The sequence below is a fragment of the Rhamphochromis longiceps genome, linkage group LG15 (genome assembly GCF_057381845.1).
Source record: "Rhamphochromis longiceps isolate RC_006_pf linkage group LG15, R_longiceps_female_GT1.1, whole genome shotgun sequence".
In the NCBI taxonomy this organism is placed as follows: domain Eukaryota; kingdom Metazoa; phylum Chordata; class Actinopteri; order Cichliformes; family Cichlidae; genus Rhamphochromis; species Rhamphochromis longiceps.
In genome coordinates this window covers 25,155,409-25,177,716 of record NC_140571.1, presented here as the reverse complement: position 1 = coordinate 25,177,716, position 22,308 = coordinate 25,155,409, and the positions used below count along the sequence as shown (strand labels likewise).

Sequence of the window (22,308 nt, the reverse complement as noted above, 5' to 3'; positions counted from 1 at the left end):
GCATCAGAAGGAAGTCAATAGACTTCTTGGCTTTGTTGCTCATCATGGCGCTGTAGTCCGTGGGCGTGGCCTGCAAAAAGTGTAAATAAACCATCAGAGACCAAACACAAATATGCCTTCCAACCACTAGTTTAGACAACATCTTGCAAAGAGTGTGTATTTCAGAGTGCAGTTGTTTTTAAATTTGACAGAAACAGAAAAAAAGACGGAACAGAAGGACAACAGGGAAAGCAGAAGCACCGACACACTGAAATCTTTTAGGGTCAAGCTCCAGAACTAGCCACAAATCCTGCTGGAAAGAACCTAAAAATACTTAAAAATACTTGCAGAGATCTAATGGAGCCGTTTGACTCAAAAGCCTGGTGTCAGGCATGTTCTTTAATAAATAAGAAACGAGCTGATATGTTACAGACCCCAGTCTTTACGTAAAGAAAAAGCTGACATTTAGAGCGGTCTCGCAGCAGATTTTAAAACAGTGACACTGATTTGTGGGGTTTTTGGGCACAAATTTGAACCTTTTTGTTTTATCCATGTCCTTGAACTCAGCTCGTGACTTGGGCGCTTTCATATGTACCGATTCATTTAGGTTTGTGCACTGAGGCCAGATTTAGGTATTAAAAACGAGTCAGTTATAACACTTCTTACATTAGTTAAAAAGCTGAGCTTACACTAAACCAACATTTAAGAAGCTCCTCACTACGGCAGCCGTAATGCTCTGACAATCCATCAAGCAGTGCAGCTTACCAAAGTAGTACTAAAACAGTTCTTAACAGATTTCTGCACGCCAAAATCGGTTTGAGGTCAGTAAGCACAACCAGAATTCATACATAGGCACACTTTCGATTTTTGAGAAAATTTATTAAGTGTGTCATATAGTGTGGAAAATATGTTATACAGAAGAAAAGAATATTTCGCGATATATATCGTTACCGCACGTGCTTCAAATTATACCGCGATATGGATTTTAGGCCATATCGCCCAGCCCTAATGTGACGCCCGACTTTACTCTCAACTTACTGTTTCTTTGCTTCCTCAAACTTCTGGATGAGCTTCCTCAGAACGCCATTTTTAGAAACAGTGAGAGGCCGGTGCTCCGACAGTTACGACATCATATGTCTTTTCTGGAAAGACAAACAAGGATGTTTTAGAGGCACAAAAAGAAGTATGTGCGATCCCAAGAAGATTTTTTTTTTTTTAAATCAAATTATTTATTATTTATATAAATGATATTTGTAAGGCATCTGATATATTAAAATTAGTATTATTTGCAGATGACACAAATATTTTTTGTTCTGGGGGGAATCTAAAGGAGCTGCTGGATACAATTACTTCAGAAATGTGCAAAATTAAAAAATGGTTTAACAGGAACAAACTATCGCTAAATCTAAGTAAAACTAAAATTATCTTATTTGGGAATTCCCTTAGAAATGCACAAGTGCAGATTCATGTAGATGGTGTGGAAATTGAAAGAGTACTTGAACATAAGTTTCTTGGTGTGATTATAGATGATAAATTAAACTGGAAGTCTCATATAAATCATATACATAACAAAATTTCAAGAAGTGTCTCAATCTTGAGTAAAGTAAAACACATTCTGGACCACAAATCACTCCACATTCTCTATTGTTCCCTGATTGCACCGTATTTGAATTACTGTGCAGAGGTTTGGGGCAATCGCTGCAGTTTGTCAACAGATCAAAGTGAACTTCTCTTTTTATTGAGTGATATTATTGCTAATAATTAGCCTACACGCTGATCTGCTTTCTAGTGGCTGGAGCTCCAACAGAGTAAATGAATGTGAATGCATGCAAATTCCATTCATTGCTGGTTTCATATATAAAGAGTGAACATCTAGGCTTACAGTGTTGTCCGACAGTCCCTCCTTGGGTGTTTGCCATGCATTCTCTGGACACATAGAAGAAGCAGCAGAAGTCATCTGGTAGTTTATAAGCACTGATGGGTCTTAGATTTGGTAAATCACATAGATTAGATATTATATAGGAAATATATCAAAGTTCGCAAAGATTGTGAAATGGGGGTGTAAATGTTGGATTTTGGGGTTCCTGCATATGTAAGTGTAGAAGGAAATGAGGATTTGTACATATTACCAAAACATTAGGTGAAATTACAGTCATTTAATTTACAGATACCATTAGGCAAAGCTGAACTTAAACCTACAGATCATGGCAGGAGTACTGAGACATCAGTGATACAGGAAAGCATCTATACAACATTGAAAAACATGTTGGTTGTGGGAGGAGTGGGTAGGAGTGGAGTAGAAGAAATCATTTGTCTCGGGGTAGGACACACAGGTGCTGCAGCTGATAGGTAAGCACCCAACTAGACAGTGTGTGTACTGCACCTGAGTTTGTTCATGTAAGTGACGGCGAGTGCCTCACTCATGTCATTGCCTGGCCCTATTTGGTTCATAACAGACAGAAAGTACATTACCTTAAAAAGGTACAAGCTGCAACAGGTTTTGGCATTTATCCAGTAAAAACTGTCACTAACAGAGAAAGAGTCAGAAATTGCAACAAATATAACATGACAGTTTCTAAAAATGACTTGACTGATTATAAGTAGAATACAAGGTCCGTACAATAATGCTGAGTCATAAATATACTCGGAAAACCGGTGATTTCTGCCAACATAAGGAAAGATATTGGAATTTAAGGATAAAAACACAGAAACTTCGTGAAACACCGCGTGAGTTGAGTACGAGCCAATGAGGGTACGAGCAAAAACAGGGCTCGTACTCAACCGACCAATCAGCACGCCCCTATGGTTTTCTGTCCGAAGGGGGTGAAGCAACCTGAGTCCAGGGTGTCATCATTCGGATTGGAAGTGGTCTGTGTGGCGGGTTTCTTCCTGTATTTATTGAAGGACTTTCTTCTCGGATATGCACTTCTGAGTAAGTTCTATGAACCAGTTGCTGAGTCTGCTAGCTTTAGCTTCCTACATTTGGGTAGTATTTGTGTAACCGGTAACAGCAAATGACCGTACAGTAGTACAGTGACACGTTAGCTCGTCTGACCTGACCGTCTGAAGCCAGCCAAGATGCCAACTTATATTCAACGGTGTCGATTTCCGTAATTGTACAAAGAAAACGTGCGCTCATTATGTGCTGTGTAAATGCTAAGTACACGCCGCATATCTGTGGTGGCAGTGGTGGCTCGCTGTGTGACGCAGTGTTTGTGTTGAAGAGCACCGGAGAGTTTGCTGCACAGAGCTCGTATCGTATACAAGACTGTACTGGGAGTAATCACTGCTAAATCACTTGATGTGACTCATCGGTGTCATTATATTAGGAACTGTTGCACAGATGCTGAGCGTTTTCTTGATGGTCCTTTTGTGATGTGTTGCTCGCTGATTTTGGCATTATGGATATTCACTCGGCATCACAGCAGACTGTACTTGCCAGATCTATCAAATTTAATGAGTTTGGGATGAGCTGGCATAAAGCACAGAGTAATGTAAGGTCCATCATTTAAACTTCCTGCTTCCCTCCCTATAGTGTTAACGGATATAACATCTGAGTCTCAAATTAAAAACCAGGCAGGTAGCCAAGAAGAAAGAGTTTAACATTGTACTACTGCCAAAAAAAATAGGAAACGGACAAATCAGCTGTTTTAGTCATTTGGAAGACACTCTGATTTTTCATTGTTTTGTCTCCTGAAAACCGCAGATATTTGTATTATTTTACATGAAACCGTTTTTTCTCTTATTTCCTGCAGTCTGACACTTGTGCCCATGCTCCATTTCCACACCTCAGCTGCCAATAACCACTCAAGAGGAAGAAGATGATTTTCACAGCCCGTTCAATCCTGTCACCACAAAGATCGTGCAAAAACCTCTCGAAGTAAGTTATTTATTGTGATAGACTTAGTATTAGAGTTGTCATATGTCTGAAAGTTTTCAAAACTGTTAGTTTGAAAGTTCTTTTGAGGCAGAATAAACCAGCTTTTCTAGCAAATAACTTTACCCAGGAAACACTTTGTGATTTAAAGGATGTATCCCTCTGTCTTTATTGTTTCTTCAGGATGTCTTCAAATCTGCATATGGCTTTCTTTGGCGCTTACTTCAATAGTTGACGCTGTGGGTAAGTAGGTTTTGCTAAAAAGTTTGTAAACTACTGTTAAATCCTCGGTTACATTAGATTGCTATAACTGAGAACAAGACTAGTTATAACTGACTGTATTAATAGGTTATAAAGTCATTTCTTCCTTCACCCTCGTATTCCTCACACCTCTCTTCTTCTCTTGCTCATTCCCTGCTATGGCTGTGGGATATTATATGTATCGATTTAGAAAATCAACTTTTACTGCACTGCAAACAACTGCACTCAGAAAACAACTTAAATATATGAAAGAAATATGATAGTATTCCCTTAAAAGTAAATACTGGCTAGACAGTGAGCTCCCTTGGTGGAGGTTTGCGCTCTTGGAGTGCTTCTTGTTTAGTACATGCATTTCTGATGTATATTTTTATTCTTAAACCTCTGTCTTGTTTCTTTTGTCCTTCAGACTGCAAAAACATCATATGTTCACTTGGCCAGCAGGTCATTCTGCCATGTAATGCTCCTGGAAATATGGTAGTCCTCGCCATGCAGTGGTCCAGACGTGACCTGACAGAATACGTGCTGCACTATCGTGATGACCAACTTGATCCAGACGACCAGGATCCGTCTTATACGGGCCGGGTAAACCTGACCAATACCCACATGCAGAATGGGGATTTCTCAATGATACTGATGAACATGACGACTGCTGACATTGGAACATACGAGTGTATAGCCTTCCAGAGAAGACCAGGGATGGACTCTGAAATCCTCAGCATCGTAAACCTGAATGTCAGTCAGTCAGGTGAGTTTGTGCTCATGTCAAATGATGACACTTTAAAAGAGTTTTCACCTCCCTGACTCCTGACAATTCACACCAATGCATTTTTTTTTCTCGACAGATGAAGGAAGCAGGAATGGAGTCAGCAGTGGCGCAGCTACAGGAAGAAACCATCTTGGTCTCATTGTGTCACTGTCAGTTATTGCAGGGATCATTCTGGTGGCTGGTATTCTCTAATCTATATTAGGTGCCAAACTAACATTGGATCCTCAGCTTCCCCCCACTATGAAATGACATCAACATCTCAGCATGTCTAAATTAGAAAGACCCTCAAATTTATTCCAAACATCTAAAACTTAAAATGACAGTTAAAAGCTGAGGTGTGGCTTGTAGTAAAAAGCACAGAGAAGTTAATTAGAGTAGAATAATAGAAGCTCGGATCCATTTATCGTTTAACCTACATTAAGCAAATTCAGATTGTGGTTCGGCTCGGAACCACTTTGATTTGTGCCTTTGTCATATGTTTTCTAATGCTGGCCGTATATATGTCACGTGATAGATTGGCTGGGATTTTTTAGAGATTTCTTTGCACTGTTTACCACTAAGAGCGCTCTGGAGCCCATCGAGAATGAAATTTTAACTTTGGTTAAAAAAAAATTACCGAAAGAATTTATATTTCATAACGAAGTCAACAGAGCAAACATTATGGCGCACAACAAGTTCATGCACCAAATTTGGAACGAGTCCAAATTAAGTTTCTTTCAAAGCTTTACTTCACAACATGAACCTTAACAAGTCATACACTAAATGTGTAAACCTTATGCAAAAGTATTTATTATAATGCACTGAAACTTTTTCTTATTTATTTATTTGGTTTTTAGTATAAAGGTGCTTTTAAAACTCCTAAATGAAAAAAGGTCCTACGTTTTCCCGACAGAATTTTGTGTGTTTTACATCCAAGCACAAATTTCCTGAAAAGAGAAACATGTTTTTATTGAAGTTACTTTCTGCCAGTAAAATGTTTTCATGTTTGCAGATCCGTTTTGTCTTTAGGTTGTTCTAGCTGCCAAAAACAACAGTGTTGTGGTGCTAAGAGGGAAAAGTCCCGTAAATTGTTTAGTAAGATTTAAATTATGAGGGATTTTTACTGACACCGTCTTGATGTTTTCGAACTGGACATGACAATGAGGGATGGATCTCTCTGAAAAACTGAGTTTACTTACAGGGTACCCACACGCTTAAGGTATTACCCTGCTTCATCTCCCTTATGACTCTCATGGGGATCATGGTTTAGAAAGTGAGCATCATGTTTATCTCATAAGACTAGAAAAAGGTGGCTGACAGCATGAACTCATCTGGGAGATGTTTACAGAGTTCACAAAGTAAATCGCCAGTCGACCCCAAGCTGTTCAAGTATTTAAGCATTATTGTATTTTCACTAAAGCACTGCATTATACTGAATAATAGAAGTCTTTAACTTTGAGTAGCATTCCAGATGTGGTTATGTATTATGTGATACTGTATGGTAGACAATGTGCCCATTAAGCATTAGGGCACTTTATTAGATACTTTATCAAATGTTGAAAGTTGAATGTGAAGGATCATAGTCAGAGGGCTGTGGGACATTGGCTACCAGCTGCTTATCACTAAAGGAAAGAAAGGTGATTCATGCCTTACGTTTTTATCTTCTGTCGTTTTCTGCTTCATGGCCTGATTACAGTGAATTTGTGGGACCATACTGTATGTTTTTTGACTCCCCAAGAAATGCATTAGGCACATACAGAGTATACATTTTTGTAGCAATAATAACTGCTCTTTAACTGTTGAAATGGATGTTTTCAGGTACATGATCACATTTTTACCTGGTTAATGAAATTTCCTTGGTATCTCTAACAAAAGGGTAATGATAAGTGGCCCTATCATTATATTTATAGCGACAGTTTCATGTCTTTCAATGTGCTTTCCTATGTTACACTATTTAACATTGTGTTTGTTTTTATTTCCTTGGTCCAAAAAAGTTTGGGTTTAGTATTTTACAAAGGGCAAAGCATCCATACTTTTTACTGTGATGATGACATGATGACACTAAAGCCTTGAAACAAACTTTGAATATTTGTTCTTACTTTGTGAGTCTGTATATTGCTATGAACTGTGCTTTTTTAAAAAACATTTTTACAATGGAACATTCCAAGTGCCATCGTTTCTTTTGTATGTTCTGCACATGCTCTGTACAATCATGACCCTGAGACCAATAAAGATCTATTTATTCTTTCACTTGAGTGTGCTGCTCTTGTTGAGTCTTTATGGTTCACATAAAGATAATGTAGAGCAGAATTTGCGTTTTATTTTTTTTTATTAGTTTACATTTTTGTTTCCTCTTTAAATGTTTAGCTTTTGTTATTTTCAATGTCTGTTTTAGTTTTTAATTGAGAATATGAGGACTGTCAAATGGAAGATAGGTGTGACGATACACATATATACTAGCCTAATGATAAAATGGATCAGTTTGGCAAATATATTTTACAGTGTTTATTTATTCGACAAAATACGTTAAATGTCACCGTTATTATTGGCTGGCCGGAAACAGCGGGGGTGTCCAAATTCAGAGGCTGCTTCCACCTGAGGACCCGCCTTCGCGGTCTAAAGAAAGCCGCGTAGTACGTCACGAGCTCCCTCGGTGGAGTGAAACTGCGTCTGCTCCTTGCTGTCTAAAATGTAACCGGGCGCTGGCGTCAATTCTCCACCGTCTCACACTTTGTTTAATCAGTTTTCTGTTTGACGTTTATTCAGCTTTGTGAAAACCCCAGAGGACCCCTCCCGAGGGATTAATAAAGTTACATTTAAAGGAGCCAGCATCAGCTGAGAGATATAGAGGAGAACAGGGGGACAACAGACAGCTCTCTGTAGTTGACAGACTGGTAAAAACATTGAAAACAGTTTTTAGATATTTGCTTCCTGTATTTGCAGAAGTATCTCCAACACAAACTGTAACAGCTGCATGCAGGGAACCACTCAGTCATGTTTATCCTGCAGGACAGGATCTGACAGGGAAAGAAGGAAAAATAAGGGAACCACGGACAACTTTGATAATGCTTTGATTTATCCACAGTACATTTAGTTCAAATATTGTTTCCATCACAGAGGGATTGTGCTGGTTTCAGTGGGGAAAGTATGCAGCTCATTTAAATGTTCAAAGAGCTGTGAAAAGTTGTCCGTTCATAAAGTGTGTCAGTATTTTATAAGGATGCCATGTTTCTGTATCATCTCTCTCCTGTCAGAGCCTCTTCCAAACATCAGCCTGTTTAATGCTCTCATATCTTCAACATCTCGAGTAAATTATACTGCACAGTTTTCTCTCCAATAAAAGAATATTTACTGCATGAGTCTGTTTTCCATTTTATCTGAAACATTCAAGGAGGAGATCTTTTACTGTATTTTGGTGATATTGCCCTTAAATGTGACTAAAGCTTTCATACAGTGGTGATCACGGACATAACTCTGAGATCAGTCTGACTGAACTCTGAAAATCACTGAGTGTTATTTCACAGAACCATAATTAGATTAACTCAAACGGAAACACGCGGTGTTAAACAGTAGTATAATTATCATTAACTGTCAAAGTAAGTGCGTATTTTGCTTGTTTCCGTTTCCATCAAAAATCGAATTAATTAATAATTGTTTGATTTGTGTTGATGAAGGCCTGCCTCCTTCTCCTCACAGTCACTTTTTACGAGACCATGAGTGTGTTTCATTTTTTGTTCTGTCAGTCTTGGATGTGACTCCTGAAAAGAGATTCACCATGATTCTGGTTCTCCTTTCACAGTCAGTACTGCTGGTTTCTCTCTCAGACTGACTGAAGATGAGTGATCTGGAGTCTCCAGGATCCAGCCGTCTGTCTGTGACCGACACAAAGTAAGATACTGTCTCTAATGTACACGAAGGAAATAGAGAACATAGGTGAAATCAGTATGTAGAAACAATTACAAGTTTAAAAGGACAAGTAAGATTGAGTGGGAGAGGACTGGTTTAACAGGAAGAAGAGAAAATTCCACAGTATCCGAGCAAAAAGTTTCACTTTGAAATCTTTAAAAGAATGTGGACAAACAGGTGGACTTGGTGTCAGTGGAGTTTACTCCTGGAAGTTTGAGATTATGATGATTATTACTTCAAAAACACCTGTACAGACGTTTATCACTCATTCCATACCAGCGCAGTGCCCAGTAACACTTTGAGGTGACTGGAGCTTTATATATAAAATGAATGCAGTCCGATCAGTTTATGAGAATAGTCAAAGTGACTTTGGTAATATTAGTTGCCAATTTTTAGTTGGTATTGGTTTGTAAGATTAGTTTAAAATAAAGACTTCATTTTAACTGAATTTTGTTACGTCTCAAGAATTTGGACGTTTAGCCTTAAGGACAAACCTAAGGAGGAGGTTGGACTTTAGAGTTGAGCCCAGAGATGTACGGCTGAGTGAGGGGCTACTTTTTGTCATCAAACTAAAAAGAAATAAAATGTAGGCTTAGAAGACACGGTTGGTTGTTTGGTTCAGCATCTCTGAATATCTTCAGAGCTGTAGAGGCTTCAGAATGTAGAAGTTTGGATGGAAACTCCAAATACTTGAAGCCCACAAGATGCATCTTTAAAAAGTCAAAAAGAAGCGAAGAATTGCTGTCGCTAAAACCAAAATAACATTTATAACAACAACAAAAGTGTATGATTTGGTAATATGATTGGAATGGAACAAATGGATTCTGAAAATCAGAGATTGAGTTTCCAAGTGAATAATGCAGCTGAAAAATTTTCCTGTTATATGAAGACTTTTAACCTGTAGTTCAGTATTGATCTGCCACAGTCAGCGAACAAAACTGCCAAAAAGGAAAAAGACATTAAGATCCTCAAAAGCTTGGCATAATATAGTCATACATTTTCACCTGAATACATCTGCCCTGTGCAAATCCGTTTCGAAGGCCTTTGCAGCTAATAATGGTCAATATATTAATTTAAAGAACACAGAAAAACAGCTGGTTCTTTTTCAGGGTTTCATAGCTTTTTTGTGTAGAATGCCAAGCTTTAATATTATAGAGATTTGCAAGTATCTACAAAGCATGATATGATGTGAAGTTCAACATCTGGGACATGTGTCCCGCTATGCATTGCAGAAAATGACTCAATCTCTTAGTACAGCAAACAAACAATGCAGGAGGGCGGGAAAATAATGGTCTCCTCTGCCGTGGCATCAGAAGTTGAGAATTGACGGGACAAAGTGTTGGGTTTCTCGTTTTGGGTTGCCGGGTCTATAGATCATAACACAGTTGAACCAAGCAAAGGAGAGGGCCCACCTGGTTTGTCTTGAGTGGCTGCTGTGAGATATGCAAGATGCTTGTGGTCAGTCAAACGATGAACAATGAGCAGGTGTTCTGCTCCCTCCCGCCAGCTAGCAGTTCCACTTCTCCCACGTCATAGTTTTGCTCAGTTCGAGAAAGACAGCAGAAGGGAAAAAGCTGCATTTTCCCTTCCTTGTTCTGGAACAAGATGAACTCCATCAACGATAAATTGTTGGGTGGTCACACACAGCTGACTGCAGCTTTCCAGTCTTATAAACAGTACATTTGTACAATGACTGAAACCAGCCCACTGGCTGTGACGTCAGTTCCTTGATCATGAATATGCAAATTGTCATGACCATTGATCAACAATCATTGATCAAAGACCATTGATCGTGGAATAATCTTCCACACTGCACCTAACGTGACAAACTGAAAGCAGTCATTGGGTGGGAAACCTTGAGGAGAACACTTTTGACCTTAGAGAAGAGCTCTGCATAGAAAAGGATCAGGTTTGAACTTAGTTTGTGCAGCTGTACCTTTAACTAAGGCAAGTTCCTGCATCAACTCGTCCTGTTGTCTTTTTGAACTGTGCTTCACTATTCACTACAGATGAATGCACTGTAAACACCTGCGTGTGAGTCACTTTGGTCACTTTGACAGTTGCACTGGTAATAATAATTTTCCCTTTGTGTCCTCAGAGAGAACAGTGATGTTGGTGTGGAGGAGGAGGAGCAGTTGTCCTGCTGTGCTTTGGGTCAAGATGTCTCAGAGGATTCAGTCGCTACCAGTTGTGGCATCTCTGTCCAAAGTAAGAGTCGGTATCCGTGTGCTGATGAACACATTTTTGAAAACTTGACTTCTTGTTTTGTAGGTGCATGAAAAAGATTTCATTCGATTTTTTATGGTATAGGTTTTTTTCCTGTTTTACTTTGAATGTTGTTTCCTTTCATGTCTCACGTTAGTTTTACTTCCTGCTTTGTGATTGTCTTAATTATTTTTCACCTGGTTTGCTAAAGTTCAGCTGTCATGTTCCCCACCTGCTCACAATATCAGGCAATCCTCAATATATACTACTCAAAACAATCAGAGGAACACACTGAAAACATAATGGCTCTCGCGCGGAGAAAAACATGCTGGAGATCAATACTGATGCAAACTGGGTGATGTGTTAGAAACGAAAGGATTCAATTGTTTGTTGGAAATAAATGATCAAAATACTGGATACTGGCTGAATCCAAATACAAACAGAAAATCAGAGTAAAAAACGCTGCAGCAGGCTTTTCCATTTGGCTCTGATTTCATAGCAGCAGCTCAAAATGAAATAGTTTGTATGGCTGCGTGTGCTGCTGGGCCAAAAGTTTAGCTGGTCATTTGTAGATTTTTAGATGAAATAAAAAACAAAAAAAACACTCAACAAAAGATCATCTAAAGAAGAGCAGAGTTCATGTACACACTTTATTAAGCAGCTACTGTACAACAAGAACAGAATCATGTAAATGGCCAAACAACAGCAACAGTAATCCCAGGGTGTAGCACAGCAGGCAAAGAGACGCAGTAGCACAGAGAGAGTAAAGGATCACATGGAGAACAAATGGAGCGCGCTCACGAGCCCTCTCTTCGTACAGAGCCAGAAACGTCTGACCCACAGAGCTCACTAAGACGACAATAACTCGTTTTTCCCACACAGATTACATATAACATCACACTGAATGAAATTACATGTAGCAGATTACATGAACTATATAAGATGAGGATTCGCGTATTAAGCATATTCAGAACTATTTCCTTCCATTATTTTCTTGGGTTAACAGTTTTTGTTGCTTTTCTGCTATCACTTAAATTTTATTCATATAGCACCAAGTCACAACAGCCACCTTAAGGCACTTTATAGTGTTAGGTAAAGCCTCAGTAATAAAGCCTCAGACAACTCCCTACGAGCAACGACTTGGAGACATTAAGAAAGAAAAACTCTCTCTTTGTACAGTCGAACACTGAGACGGAACCAGGTTCAGTGACGGGCCGCCATCCACCACGACTGGTTGGAATGAGGGGAGGAGGGCAGGATAAAACCTGCAGGCTGAGAGCAAAGTGCTCCATCTATCTGATATGATACTGTGAGGCCTCTCAGATAAGATGGGGCTGTTTTATTATGGCCCTTTTTATGTGAGAAGCATTTTGAATTCAGCTCTGGATTTAACAGGGAGCCAATGATGTGAAGCCAGTATGAGGGGGATTTTCCCTCCTCTTAAAATGTCTCATTAGGAACATTTTTAACAGTTGCTTCTTGTCTCTGCTGTGACAAAAAAAAGGTTCTGATTATGAATCAAAATGTTTTAAATAAGTCACACACTGGTTATAACTTAATGCCGAAAATGTCATGTTACACGATTTACTATTTTCTGAAGCTTATTTACAATTTACAATGCTTAACACCATTCCCATCCCTCCCGTCAAAAGATAAAAGTCTGTTTTTCATGCAGTTTCACACACTAAAGACATTTCATTCTTTTTGGTTTCTTGTTGTCAATCAGCAGATGCGAGTCTGGAAGAGGTTTTAGAAGAATATAAGATCAGTCTGAGGAGGAGGTTTGAAAGTGTGACTGAAGAAACTGATAATACAGGAAGTGGAACCCTCCCGAACAGGATCTACACTGAGCTCTACATCACAGAGGGACAGAATGAAGACGTTCATAACCAACATGAGGTGATGCAGCTGGAGACAGCTTCCAAGATGGAGGCTCTTGATGACATTACAGTCAGGTGTCACGACACCTTTAAAGCCTTACCTGACCAACAGAGACCCATCAGAGTGGTTCTGACCAACAGCGTCGCTGATCAGAGACGAGCAGTACAGTCTTCTGGAGCTGCTCCATGTTTTCCATCCAACATTACAGAAGGTCACAGCAGAGAAGCTCGCTGTCTGTAAACTTTTGTTCATCTTTGACGGCCTGGATGAAAGCAGACTTGGATCATTGGATTTCACCAACGGGAAGCTGCTGTCTGATGTCACAGAGAAGTCATCAGTCAGCCAGCTGCTGACAAACCTCATCCAGGGGAATCTGCTTCCCTCGGCTCTCGTCTGGATAACTCCCCGACCTGCAGCAGCCAATCAGATCCCTCCTAGACGTGTTGACAGGGTAACAGAAGTACGAGGCTTCACTGATGCCCAGAAGGAGGAGTACTTCAGGAGGAGATTCAGTGATGAAGAGCTGTCCAGAATCATCTCCCACATGAAGACATCCAGGAGCCTCCACATCATGTGTAGAATCCCAGTCTTCTGCTGGATCACTGCTACAGTTCTGGAGCACATGTTGACTACAGAGCAGAGAGGAGAGCTGCCCAAGACCCTGACTGACATGTACTCACACTTCTTGTTGGTTCAGATGAAGAAGGGGAACAAACATGTGGGGGGACATGAAACAAGTGAGATGGCTGAAAGGAAATTTCTTCTGAATCTGGGGAGGCTGGCATTTAAACATCTGGAAAAAGGAAACACCTTCTTCTACCAAGAAGACCTAGATCAGTGTGGTCTGGATGCTACAGAGGCCTTGTTGCACACAGAAGTTTATACGGAGCTCTTTAAACAGTGTTTGTTAATCTTGAAGGTGGCTTTTATTTGTGATTCAGGTCTCAATGTCTCTTTGTGTATACTTATATGCAGAAGTAACACAAAAGAAGAAGTGGGAGCTGGCCTGACACCAGTAACTGACTTCCAGTGAAAGCTTTGGCTAATAATATTTTTTAGCGAACATTTTTCTTGTAAAACAAAGGGGGGCCTAGCAAAAAAGGTTTGGGAACCACTGCTCTACAAGGTTGGCGAAATAAAAAAAAATGTATTAACATTTTTTTATTTGGACTTTTATTAGTCCAAATTTTTTTATTTGGACTAAAAAAAATGTTCGAAGTGGACTAGGTGCTAATTTTCAGATGTCAGGTCTACATCTAGAATCAAAATGAGCACATACATAAACAACCAAAGTGAAGCATTAAGACAAAACATAGCAACGTCAAACAGCGTCCACACATTTTGCCACAAATACATGCAAAACAACTAAATTGGGCCACAAAAGTGATGTAAATTGACCAAACTAAGACACAAATCAGACAAAAACAGATGCAGGATGATCACAAACAGACACGTCGGCTACAAACTGATGCAAAATGACTAAAATCACACGTGTAACACTTTCTACATATTTGACAACAGAAGAAAAACACAAACAAACTTGGAATGCATTTTTAATTTGGATTTTTTTTATTTCATGCCGAATTAGATATTTTAAAAATCAAGCCAAAGTCTCCTCCCTGTTTGTACTGTAAGGTCAAAGCCCTACTGTACTACAGAGAACCCCAACAATCAAATGATCCCCCTCTGAGCAAGCGCGAGGCGACTGTGGGGAAGAAAAACTCCCTTTAACAGGAAGAAACTTCCAACGGAACCGGGCTCAGAAGGGACGGCCATCCGCTGCGACCGGTTGGGGGGATGGAAATCAAAAGGAGACGAGATGGCGTGAACTACAGTTCTAAAATTTGGATTTGAGGGCTGATCCCAAAATTTTATGGTGATGTTTTTAAAAAAAGGATTTGGTGCTAAAAGTCTGCTTCAAGATTTTAAAAGAAGCAGGGCAGTGGGAAAAGCCAAAATGGTCATTTTAATGATCTCTGGCTTTAGTGAACCACCTGAAGGGTTTTAGCAATGTTTTTCCCACCGCAGAAAAAAACCTGGATATTTTGGACGTCTTTGGGGGACCCGGGATGACTCCGAGAGTGATTTTTAGATGTCTAATCAGAGCCTCATCAAAAGATGAATCATTTGCCATCAAAGCCTTTAAGACATTGTCTGGGGAGCCAAACTCCTTGATGAGGCGTTTGGCTATTTTCTTGATGAACTTTGTCTTGTCATTTGTCAGACTTGTGGCAGACGCTGTGCTGCTGAGTTCAGGCTGCATTAGATTGCTCAGACGGTTGATGACCGTGTCTATTTCTTTTGTAGTAGTTGCGATCCGAGCAGCAAACTTTTGGGTCTCAGGTTTAGATTTATAGATGACTCTCATGATAAGGAGCAACGCAAGGTCATTGGAAATTTTCTCAACATCAGAAGATGAACCTGACACAGAATCCATCTCTGATATTTTGGAGGAATCTTTGAGAGAGTGTTTCAGGCTCAAGGCTCCAGATGATTTATCTGGAGAAATGCTCCCAGGTTGTGGCGTTCGAGGTGACTTGTCAGATGCCACAGAGCATTTATCTGGAGAAATGCTCCCAGGTTGTGGCGTTCGAGGTGACTTGTCAGATGCCACAGAGCATTTATCTGGAGAAATGCTCCCAGGTTTTGGTGTTGGAAGTGATGCACCAGATTCTTTTCCTCTGCCATCTGAATCAGGGCTTTTTTCCTGTGTTGTGGTCTGTGCTCTTTTAATAAAGTTGTGGATGTCTTCCAGGGCCCCAGAAATCTTGTCCATTTGAATCATTTGATCTTTCTCTTCATTGCAGAAGAGTAAAAGCTTCTGCAAAAACCTTTCTACTGTGTCATCTATGAGGACATAGAGGACTTCAGCAGAAATGCGACGCTTTGAGCCCTGTACTGATTTCGGAGTCCTGGAGATGACCGTGTCTGAGAGGGACCTACCCATTAGAGGTATGGGGATTTGATAGCCTCGATCCACCGTAAGTAGATCAAACAGGTTTGCCACTAAGTCCTCCGTAAAATTCCTGATATGCCCACTATTTTTAAAGTCCCCCAAGGTCTTATCGATGAGGAAGAGTTCTTCTTTCTTTGTTAATTTGTCAAATAACTGATTAACGTCTGATCTAATGACGTTAAAGTCGACTGAAGAAGAACGTTTAATTGCGGTTCCCAGGCTTGCCGTATGTCGAGAAGGGGAGCGATGAGCCTCTGTACTCTGGGGAGCAGCCGTTTCAGGTACTGACCCTGGGAGAATGAAAACTATACTTTCATTGGAGGGCGCAGTTTCCTTCTTGGGGTGATTGCAAATGTTTTGTAGACAAACAAAATGTTTCCTGTTTGCCTTTATTCTTTTTTTCAGCTCTGTTTTCATTTTTTCAAATTGTTTTTTTGCAAACATGGAAAAGTTGTGTTTGCGTGCTTTGAGCCTGGCGTGTGAGGTGGATGGCACACATTTGGAGAAGAAGTGTCTCACCTTGTGGATAATTAAGCCTGCATTAAAGGCAGGTTTGGGTAAGTTACATTTCTCACAGAGCTCTTCACTGCTTGAATCCATGTTAGCAAGTATCTCACCTACGATGTCAACTGCAACCATTTCTACTGGGGTTGGAGCCTGGATACTTTGTGTTTCTGCAGTGGGTTTTATATGGCTTTGTGATTCTTCTGGGAGCTCATCTTTATCTTTTCCTGTCATCTCTCCATCTGAGCTCCTTGTTGACAGAATAACAGAAATCTCTGCGATTGCTGATTTCACTGATATTTTTGAACCAGTACGTTCTGTACTGGAATGAGACCCATTTGTCCCACACTGGCAGCGCAGCTTACATGCTGCATACCTTTTCAGGCATGAGGCAGCGCAACAAACCATGCGGTGTAGTTTCTTAATACTACTAAATTTGCCGCTAACATAAACGGCAGGGTCTACTGGGAAATCGGGGCTTTTTTCAATCAGTGCAATGGTTGAGCTGACCTTTTCTGAGATCTCTTCCTCAACCATCAGCGTCAGCTTGTCAGCGCTCTTATCTTGCTGTTTTGAGACATTAAGAGCGCCGGCGATGGCAGCTGAGATCGAGTCTCCGAGGGACACCCTTATTTTCCCCTCATCCATAAACTCTTCCCTTATCATGGGTTCCTGAATAACAGGAAGGGCAATCTCCAGGATGCTGGCAGAGGCGATCTGAATGATTTCAGAAATCATATCAGCGAGCACGGCATGGACGCTGGAGTCGCATTTTCCATTTTCTATAATGCTCCACTGAACTTCAGAGAGCCTTTCAAAGCACCTGTTGATTGGCGGGATAATCTGGTCTGGTGTGACCACGATTGAATTTTCGTTGATGGTTTCCATTGTTGTGTCACAAATTAGATTTTCTCCGTTTGAGCGTGTGAGAATTTTCTTGTATTACAGAGCGCCGACTGCTGAACGTTTTGCAAACAGATGAGCATCGAGTTCTGATTTTTCTGTCTGAGAGCCGTTATTTATAGGCTCGGTTGTCTGTGACGTTACTGACAGACCAGCGCGAACGCCTTTGATCTGCCAGTGACGTCACAAGAAACGCACGCGGAGAGGCGGCGTTCCTTGCGCGCTCACAGATTTGAATGACGCTTTGGAGTTGACGGCACGCCGCAATGCATTGTGGGAGCCCGGCACCATTTTCGGGGTCTACGAATCAAAACAAACACGCTGTGTTGGAACGACGATTACAAGATGCTTAAAAGCAGTTCCTGACCCACCAGGATTCATTGGAATCATAGGTTGGAGGACGTTTTGGGGAAATGGCCGACGGTCGAAGCGGAGAAGAAATAAACTCTTAAAAGTTAGTTCTGGGTTTTTATCCCACTTCATATATACACCAGGACACATGTTAGCATAATGAAAGAATTGTAGAATTAAGTGGAGTCAACAACAGCAGCATAGTGCAGTCATATCACAAATGTTAGCGTAATGAAAAAGTCTTACAAAGTCAAATTTAGCTAACCTTCGGCTAAGTTACGTGACGTTAGTGATATCGCCACTTGGCTCTTTGGTCGGTTAGTTAGTGTCATCCAGGGAAGACGGACGTTGTTTTGCTGTGCTGTATTTTTATGTGAAGTGTATATATTTATTTTTTATATTGCATGTATTTTGTGCAGTGTTTTATTTAGTTTGCATGTTTTTAGTTGCCGGCAAATTGTCCTGGAGAGACTCCGCCTTTTCCCCCGTTTTTACTAATTGGACACACCTGAGAGAAAAGAAAAGGTAATTTACAGAGTGCTCAAGGACACATAAGAGGTTTGGAGCCGGTGTTCAACAAAAATGTAACACGGAGAATGCGAGACAGACAGAGGAAAGACACAGACGATCAGAGGGGAGAGCGAGAGACGATCAGAGAGTAGAGATGATCAGATGGAGCAGACGACCAGCGACTGGGAAGAGAGATTACCAGCGACTGGAAAGGGGAAACGATCAGAGGAAAAAAAGGCAGATGACCAGCGACTAGGGACGCGTAGCGGCAGTCTGGTGGCAATAACGACAAGAGCCAGCTCGTGCACTGCGGGAGAACAGAAGCAGTGAGACCGCGGTGCCGATTGCAGTTTGAGGAAGCGGCGGGCGGAGTTGAGAGCTCTGCCCACCCGGGTAAGTCTTTGACTTATCCTTTTTATAAAGTAAACTGCCAAAGGAATAGTGACTGCCGCTCCCTCCCTTTCTTCAGTGCACCAGGACGTGGAATGCGGGGAGGAAGGCGAGGACTCCGCTGGGTTTCCCTCTTTTAATACTACGCTGGACCTCTTAGTTTTCTGTGACTTTTAGGCCGTGGTGGATTCCACTGGACTTCTAATGTTGTGTGTTATTGATTTTTATTGTGTCTTCCCTTGGCCAAGGTTGTTTTAATTCATTTTATATTTTTAACTATTTAAACATAATAAATTATATTTTTAATTCTACAGTTTTTGTATCGTGTGCTTTTTCCCTCGGCGGCTCCACTGCTCTGCCCGCTTTGAGGAAGGTTTCCTTCCTTTTAAAAAACACAAACCATCTTGGAAACATAATCAGCCTTTCCGCTCCGGTGTCATATTAGTTTAGGTTTGTGCCGAAGCTGGGTCTGTTTGTCAGTGTGAAGCCAAACGTGCTTTAACGTTTTAGGAAACACCGAGCAGACGGTTCATACTTGCCAACATTCAAAGGGCTGTTGGGGGGGGGGGCAAATATATTTTACAGTGTTTATTTATTCGACAAAATACGTTAAATGTCACCGTTATTATTGGCTGGCCGGAAACAGCGGGGGTGTCCAAATTCAGAGGCTGCTTCCACCTGAGGACCCGCCTTCGCGGTCTAAAGAAAGCCGCGTAGTACGTCACGAGCTCCCTCGGTGGAGTGAAACTGCGTCTGCTCCTTGCTGTCTAAAATGTAACCGGGCGCTGGCGTCAATTCTCCACCGTCTCACACTTTGTTTAATCAGTTTTCTGTTTGACGTTTATTCAGCTTTGTGAAAACCCCAGAGGACCCCTCCCGAGGGATTAATAAAGTTACATTTAAAGGAGCCAGCATCAGCTGAGAGATATAGAGGAGAACAGGGGGACAACAGACAGCTCTCTGTAGTTGACAGACTGGTAAAAACATTGAAAACAGTTTTTAGATATTTGCTTCCTGTATTTGCAGAAGTATCTCCAACACAAACTGTAACAGCTGCATGCAGGGAACCACTCAGTCATGTTTATCCTGCAGGACAGGATCTGACAGGGAAAGAAGGAAAAATAAGGGAACCACGGACAACTTTGATAATGCTTTGATTTATCCACAGTACATTTAGTTCAAATATTGTTTCCATCACAGAGGGATTGTGCTGGTTTCAGTGGGGAAAGTATGCAGCTCATTTAAATGTTCAAAGAGCTGTGAAAAGTTGTCCGTTCATAAAGTGTGTCAGTATTTTATAAGGATGCCATGTTTCTGTATCATCTCTCTCCTGTCAGAGCCTCTTCCAAACATCAGCCTGTTTAATGCTCTCATATCTTCAACATCTCGAGTAAATTATACTGCACAGTTTTCTCTCCAATAAAAGAATATTTACTGCATGAGTCTGTTTTCCATTTTATCTGAAACATTCAAGGAGGAGATCTTTTACTGTATTTTGGTGATATTGCCCTTAAATGTGACTAAAGCTTTCATACAGTGGTGATCACGGACATAACTCTGAGATCAGTCTGACTGAACTCTGAAAATCACTGAGTGTTATTTCACAGAACCATAATTAGATTAACTCAAACGGAAACACGCGGTGTTAAACAGTAGTATAATTATCATTAACTGTCAAAGTAAGTGCGTATTTTGCTTGTTTCCGTTTCCATCAAAAATCGAATTAATTAATAATTGTTTGATTTGTGTTGATGAAGGCCTGCCTCCTTCTCCTCACAGTCACTTTTTACGAGACCATGAGTGTGTTTCATTTTTTGTTCTGTCAGTCTTGGATGTGACTCCTGAAAAGAGATTCACCATGATTCTGGTTCTCCTTTCACAGTCAGTACTGCTGGTTTCTCTCTCAGACTGACTGACACACGTTGAACCCGAGCTCATCTTCGAACAGGTAAAGCCACTTATTACCGCACAAAGTAACTGATTTTGTTGTTAGCAACGACTGAACGCTGGGTCTCGCTTTGAGTAACCGGAAGTATAAAACCGGACAACGGAAGTAGTGGTCTGTCATGGCAGCCTACGTACGCTCTTACAGAAACCTGTGGATACAGCTAAAAAACTGCGACCTCAAAACCGCTAGGGAGTTATTGTCACCATATAGAGAATCTAGATATGCGAATATTTTCCTAATCTGGTCTCTATCTTTTTCTTCTAACACGCTTACTTGACGCTTTGCCTCACCGCTTAAAGCCCCAATTAAAATTTCTACTTTCCGGGCCTCAGCTATTTCTTGAGCATTCAATAAACCTTGTATTTGTTCTTTCCAATCTCCATATGAAACATCTGCTTCAGGACCCTTATATTTTGGTACCCAAGGGGCACCCGGATACACCGGCATCATCATCTCTATATCTGCACTCCAGGTGCGGAACACTGCTCCCCAAACTTGTATCCTGTCGACAAACGCCAAAATTATGTAGCCGCTAAACTGGTGGAACTAAATCTTCACCACCACGCCTATACAAGCAGAAAGGGGAGTGAGTGGGTCAGAGCTCAGAGGACAGAAATTTAGCTGGCTTCAAACACACCATTTATTTTCAGGATAAAACACTGTCAGAACCCCAAATACAAGCTAAAATCCCCGTATACAATAAAAATAGTGTTTACAACCCGCTAAAAACCCTGCCGGCAGGAATGATTAAACGCTAAAAACACAAAGCTAAATGAATGTTTTTCCCTATACTAAAAACTCCCCCCCAGGGTCCTAATTCTCCCAGTCCCGCAACACACGGGCAAATTCTCCTGAGCTGAGAGAGACAGGAGAGGAACTCCTCTTCCGGGATGTGGACTCTCGCCAGCAGAAGACCAGGGAGGAGGCTCCTATCTCCACCTGACTGTGTGCAATCGTGCAGTCCAGCTACTCTCCACCTCCGCGCACGGCCTCCCTCGTAGCTCCGCCAGATGCAGGCAGAGGCGTACCCCTGCCCTACTGTGGATTTCACGCGTCGCCTCCCACGGTCGCTATTCTGTCCGTCGGGACTGGATCGCCGGGTTGTGCTGGCCGATCGCCGAATGTCTCGTGGCGCCCCACAGTCAGGCCAGAGGTCCTTCTTCTCATATGCTGGCTTGCACACGTTTTGTTTTCCAGCTCTCCACTTTTCGTGTGTCTCTCTCTTTTTAGTCTTTGCGCTCACTATCTCCCTTAAGTCAGTTTGGTGGCTGATAGGCCACCACGGGGAACGCCCCCACCTCACAGGTGCCTACAATTGTCCGCTTAATCCACAGTGGAATAATAAAAAACATATTGTTCAATCAACACTACACACACACTATAAATATGGAGATAAAATCATGCAATAGGAATATCAATAAACAAACATGCAATATCACTATTACAATAAAATCATGCAAATAAAATCGACACCCTGTACCAACACAGTCTGATCCAAAACAAAATATAAAAACACAATTTTCCACTGTGTGACATTAATAAGTTTGAAACCACCACTCAACCCATTTGAGTTCAGATATATACACTTAAAAGGGCAGGTGCAACAAGCCAAAAATAAAATTAATAATAATGTTGTCCCCTGTTGAAGAAATAGACAAATCTACAGAGGCACAAGAGGCCAGGTCCAGCTCCATAGAGCGAAGACTAACAGAAAAGGGGCAGGAGATGCATGAACAGGAAGCCAAGAAAAATGAAAGGTCATTTAGCAAGGCATATGAGTCCTGGAAGGAGTTAGCAAGAGGAGTTAGAACAAAGCTGAAAGGTTTCTGCTCAAACGAAGACCTTGTTAGAACACAAACGGACATTAAGGCTAAAGAAGTATTAATGCATGA

At 41.1% G+C, this 22,308-nt stretch overlaps 2 protein-coding genes and 1 pseudogene across 2 annotated transcripts; 2 read left to right on the top strand and 1 right to left on the bottom strand.

The window, feature by feature from the left end:
- The first annotated feature begins 2,772 nt into the window (after positions 1–2,772).
- LOC146652758 (uncharacterized) lies at positions 2,773–7,112 on the top strand. Its single transcript, XM_085383005.1, has 5 exons — positions 2,773–2,911; positions 3,735–3,859; positions 4,008–4,099; positions 4,524–4,862; positions 4,960–7,112. Exons 2-5 carry the CDS (start codon positions 3,801–3,803, stop codon positions 5,073–5,075), a joined length of 606 nt encoding a protein of 201 aa, XP_085239131.1. The 5' UTR covers positions 2,773–2,911; positions 3,735–3,800; the 3' UTR covers positions 5,076–7,112.
- Positions 7,113–8,472: 1,360 nt separating this feature from the next.
- On the top strand, positions 8,473–13,993 carry LOC146652757 (NACHT, LRR and PYD domains-containing protein 3-like; annotated as a pseudogene).
- An 826-nt stretch (positions 13,994–14,819) lies between these two features.
- On the bottom strand, positions 14,820–18,370 carry LOC146652756 (uncharacterized). Its single transcript, XM_085383017.1, has one exon. The coding sequence runs from the start codon at positions 17,200–17,202 to the stop codon at positions 14,821–14,823; it is 2,382 nt and encodes a 793-aa protein (XP_085239143.1). The 5' UTR covers positions 17,203–18,370; the 3' UTR covers position 14,820.
- Positions 18,371–22,308: the final 3,938 nt, after the last annotated feature.

Coding starts and splice junctions, on each gene's coding strand:
- LOC146652758 (XM_085383005.1), top strand. CDS start 3,801: ATGATTTTCACAGCCCGTTCAATCCTGTCACCACAAAGATCGTGCAAA. Junction 3,860..4,007: donor TCGTGCAAAAACCTCTCGAA/GTAAGTTATTTA, acceptor TGTGATTTAAAG/GATGTATCCCTCTGTCTTTA. Junction 4,100..4,523: donor TTCAATAGTTGACGCTGTGG/GTAAGTAGGTTT, acceptor TTTGTCCTTCAG/ACTGCAAAAACATCATATGT.
- LOC146652756 (XM_085383017.1), bottom strand. CDS start 17,202: ATGGAAACCATCAACGAAAATTCAATCGTGGTCACACCAGACCAGATT.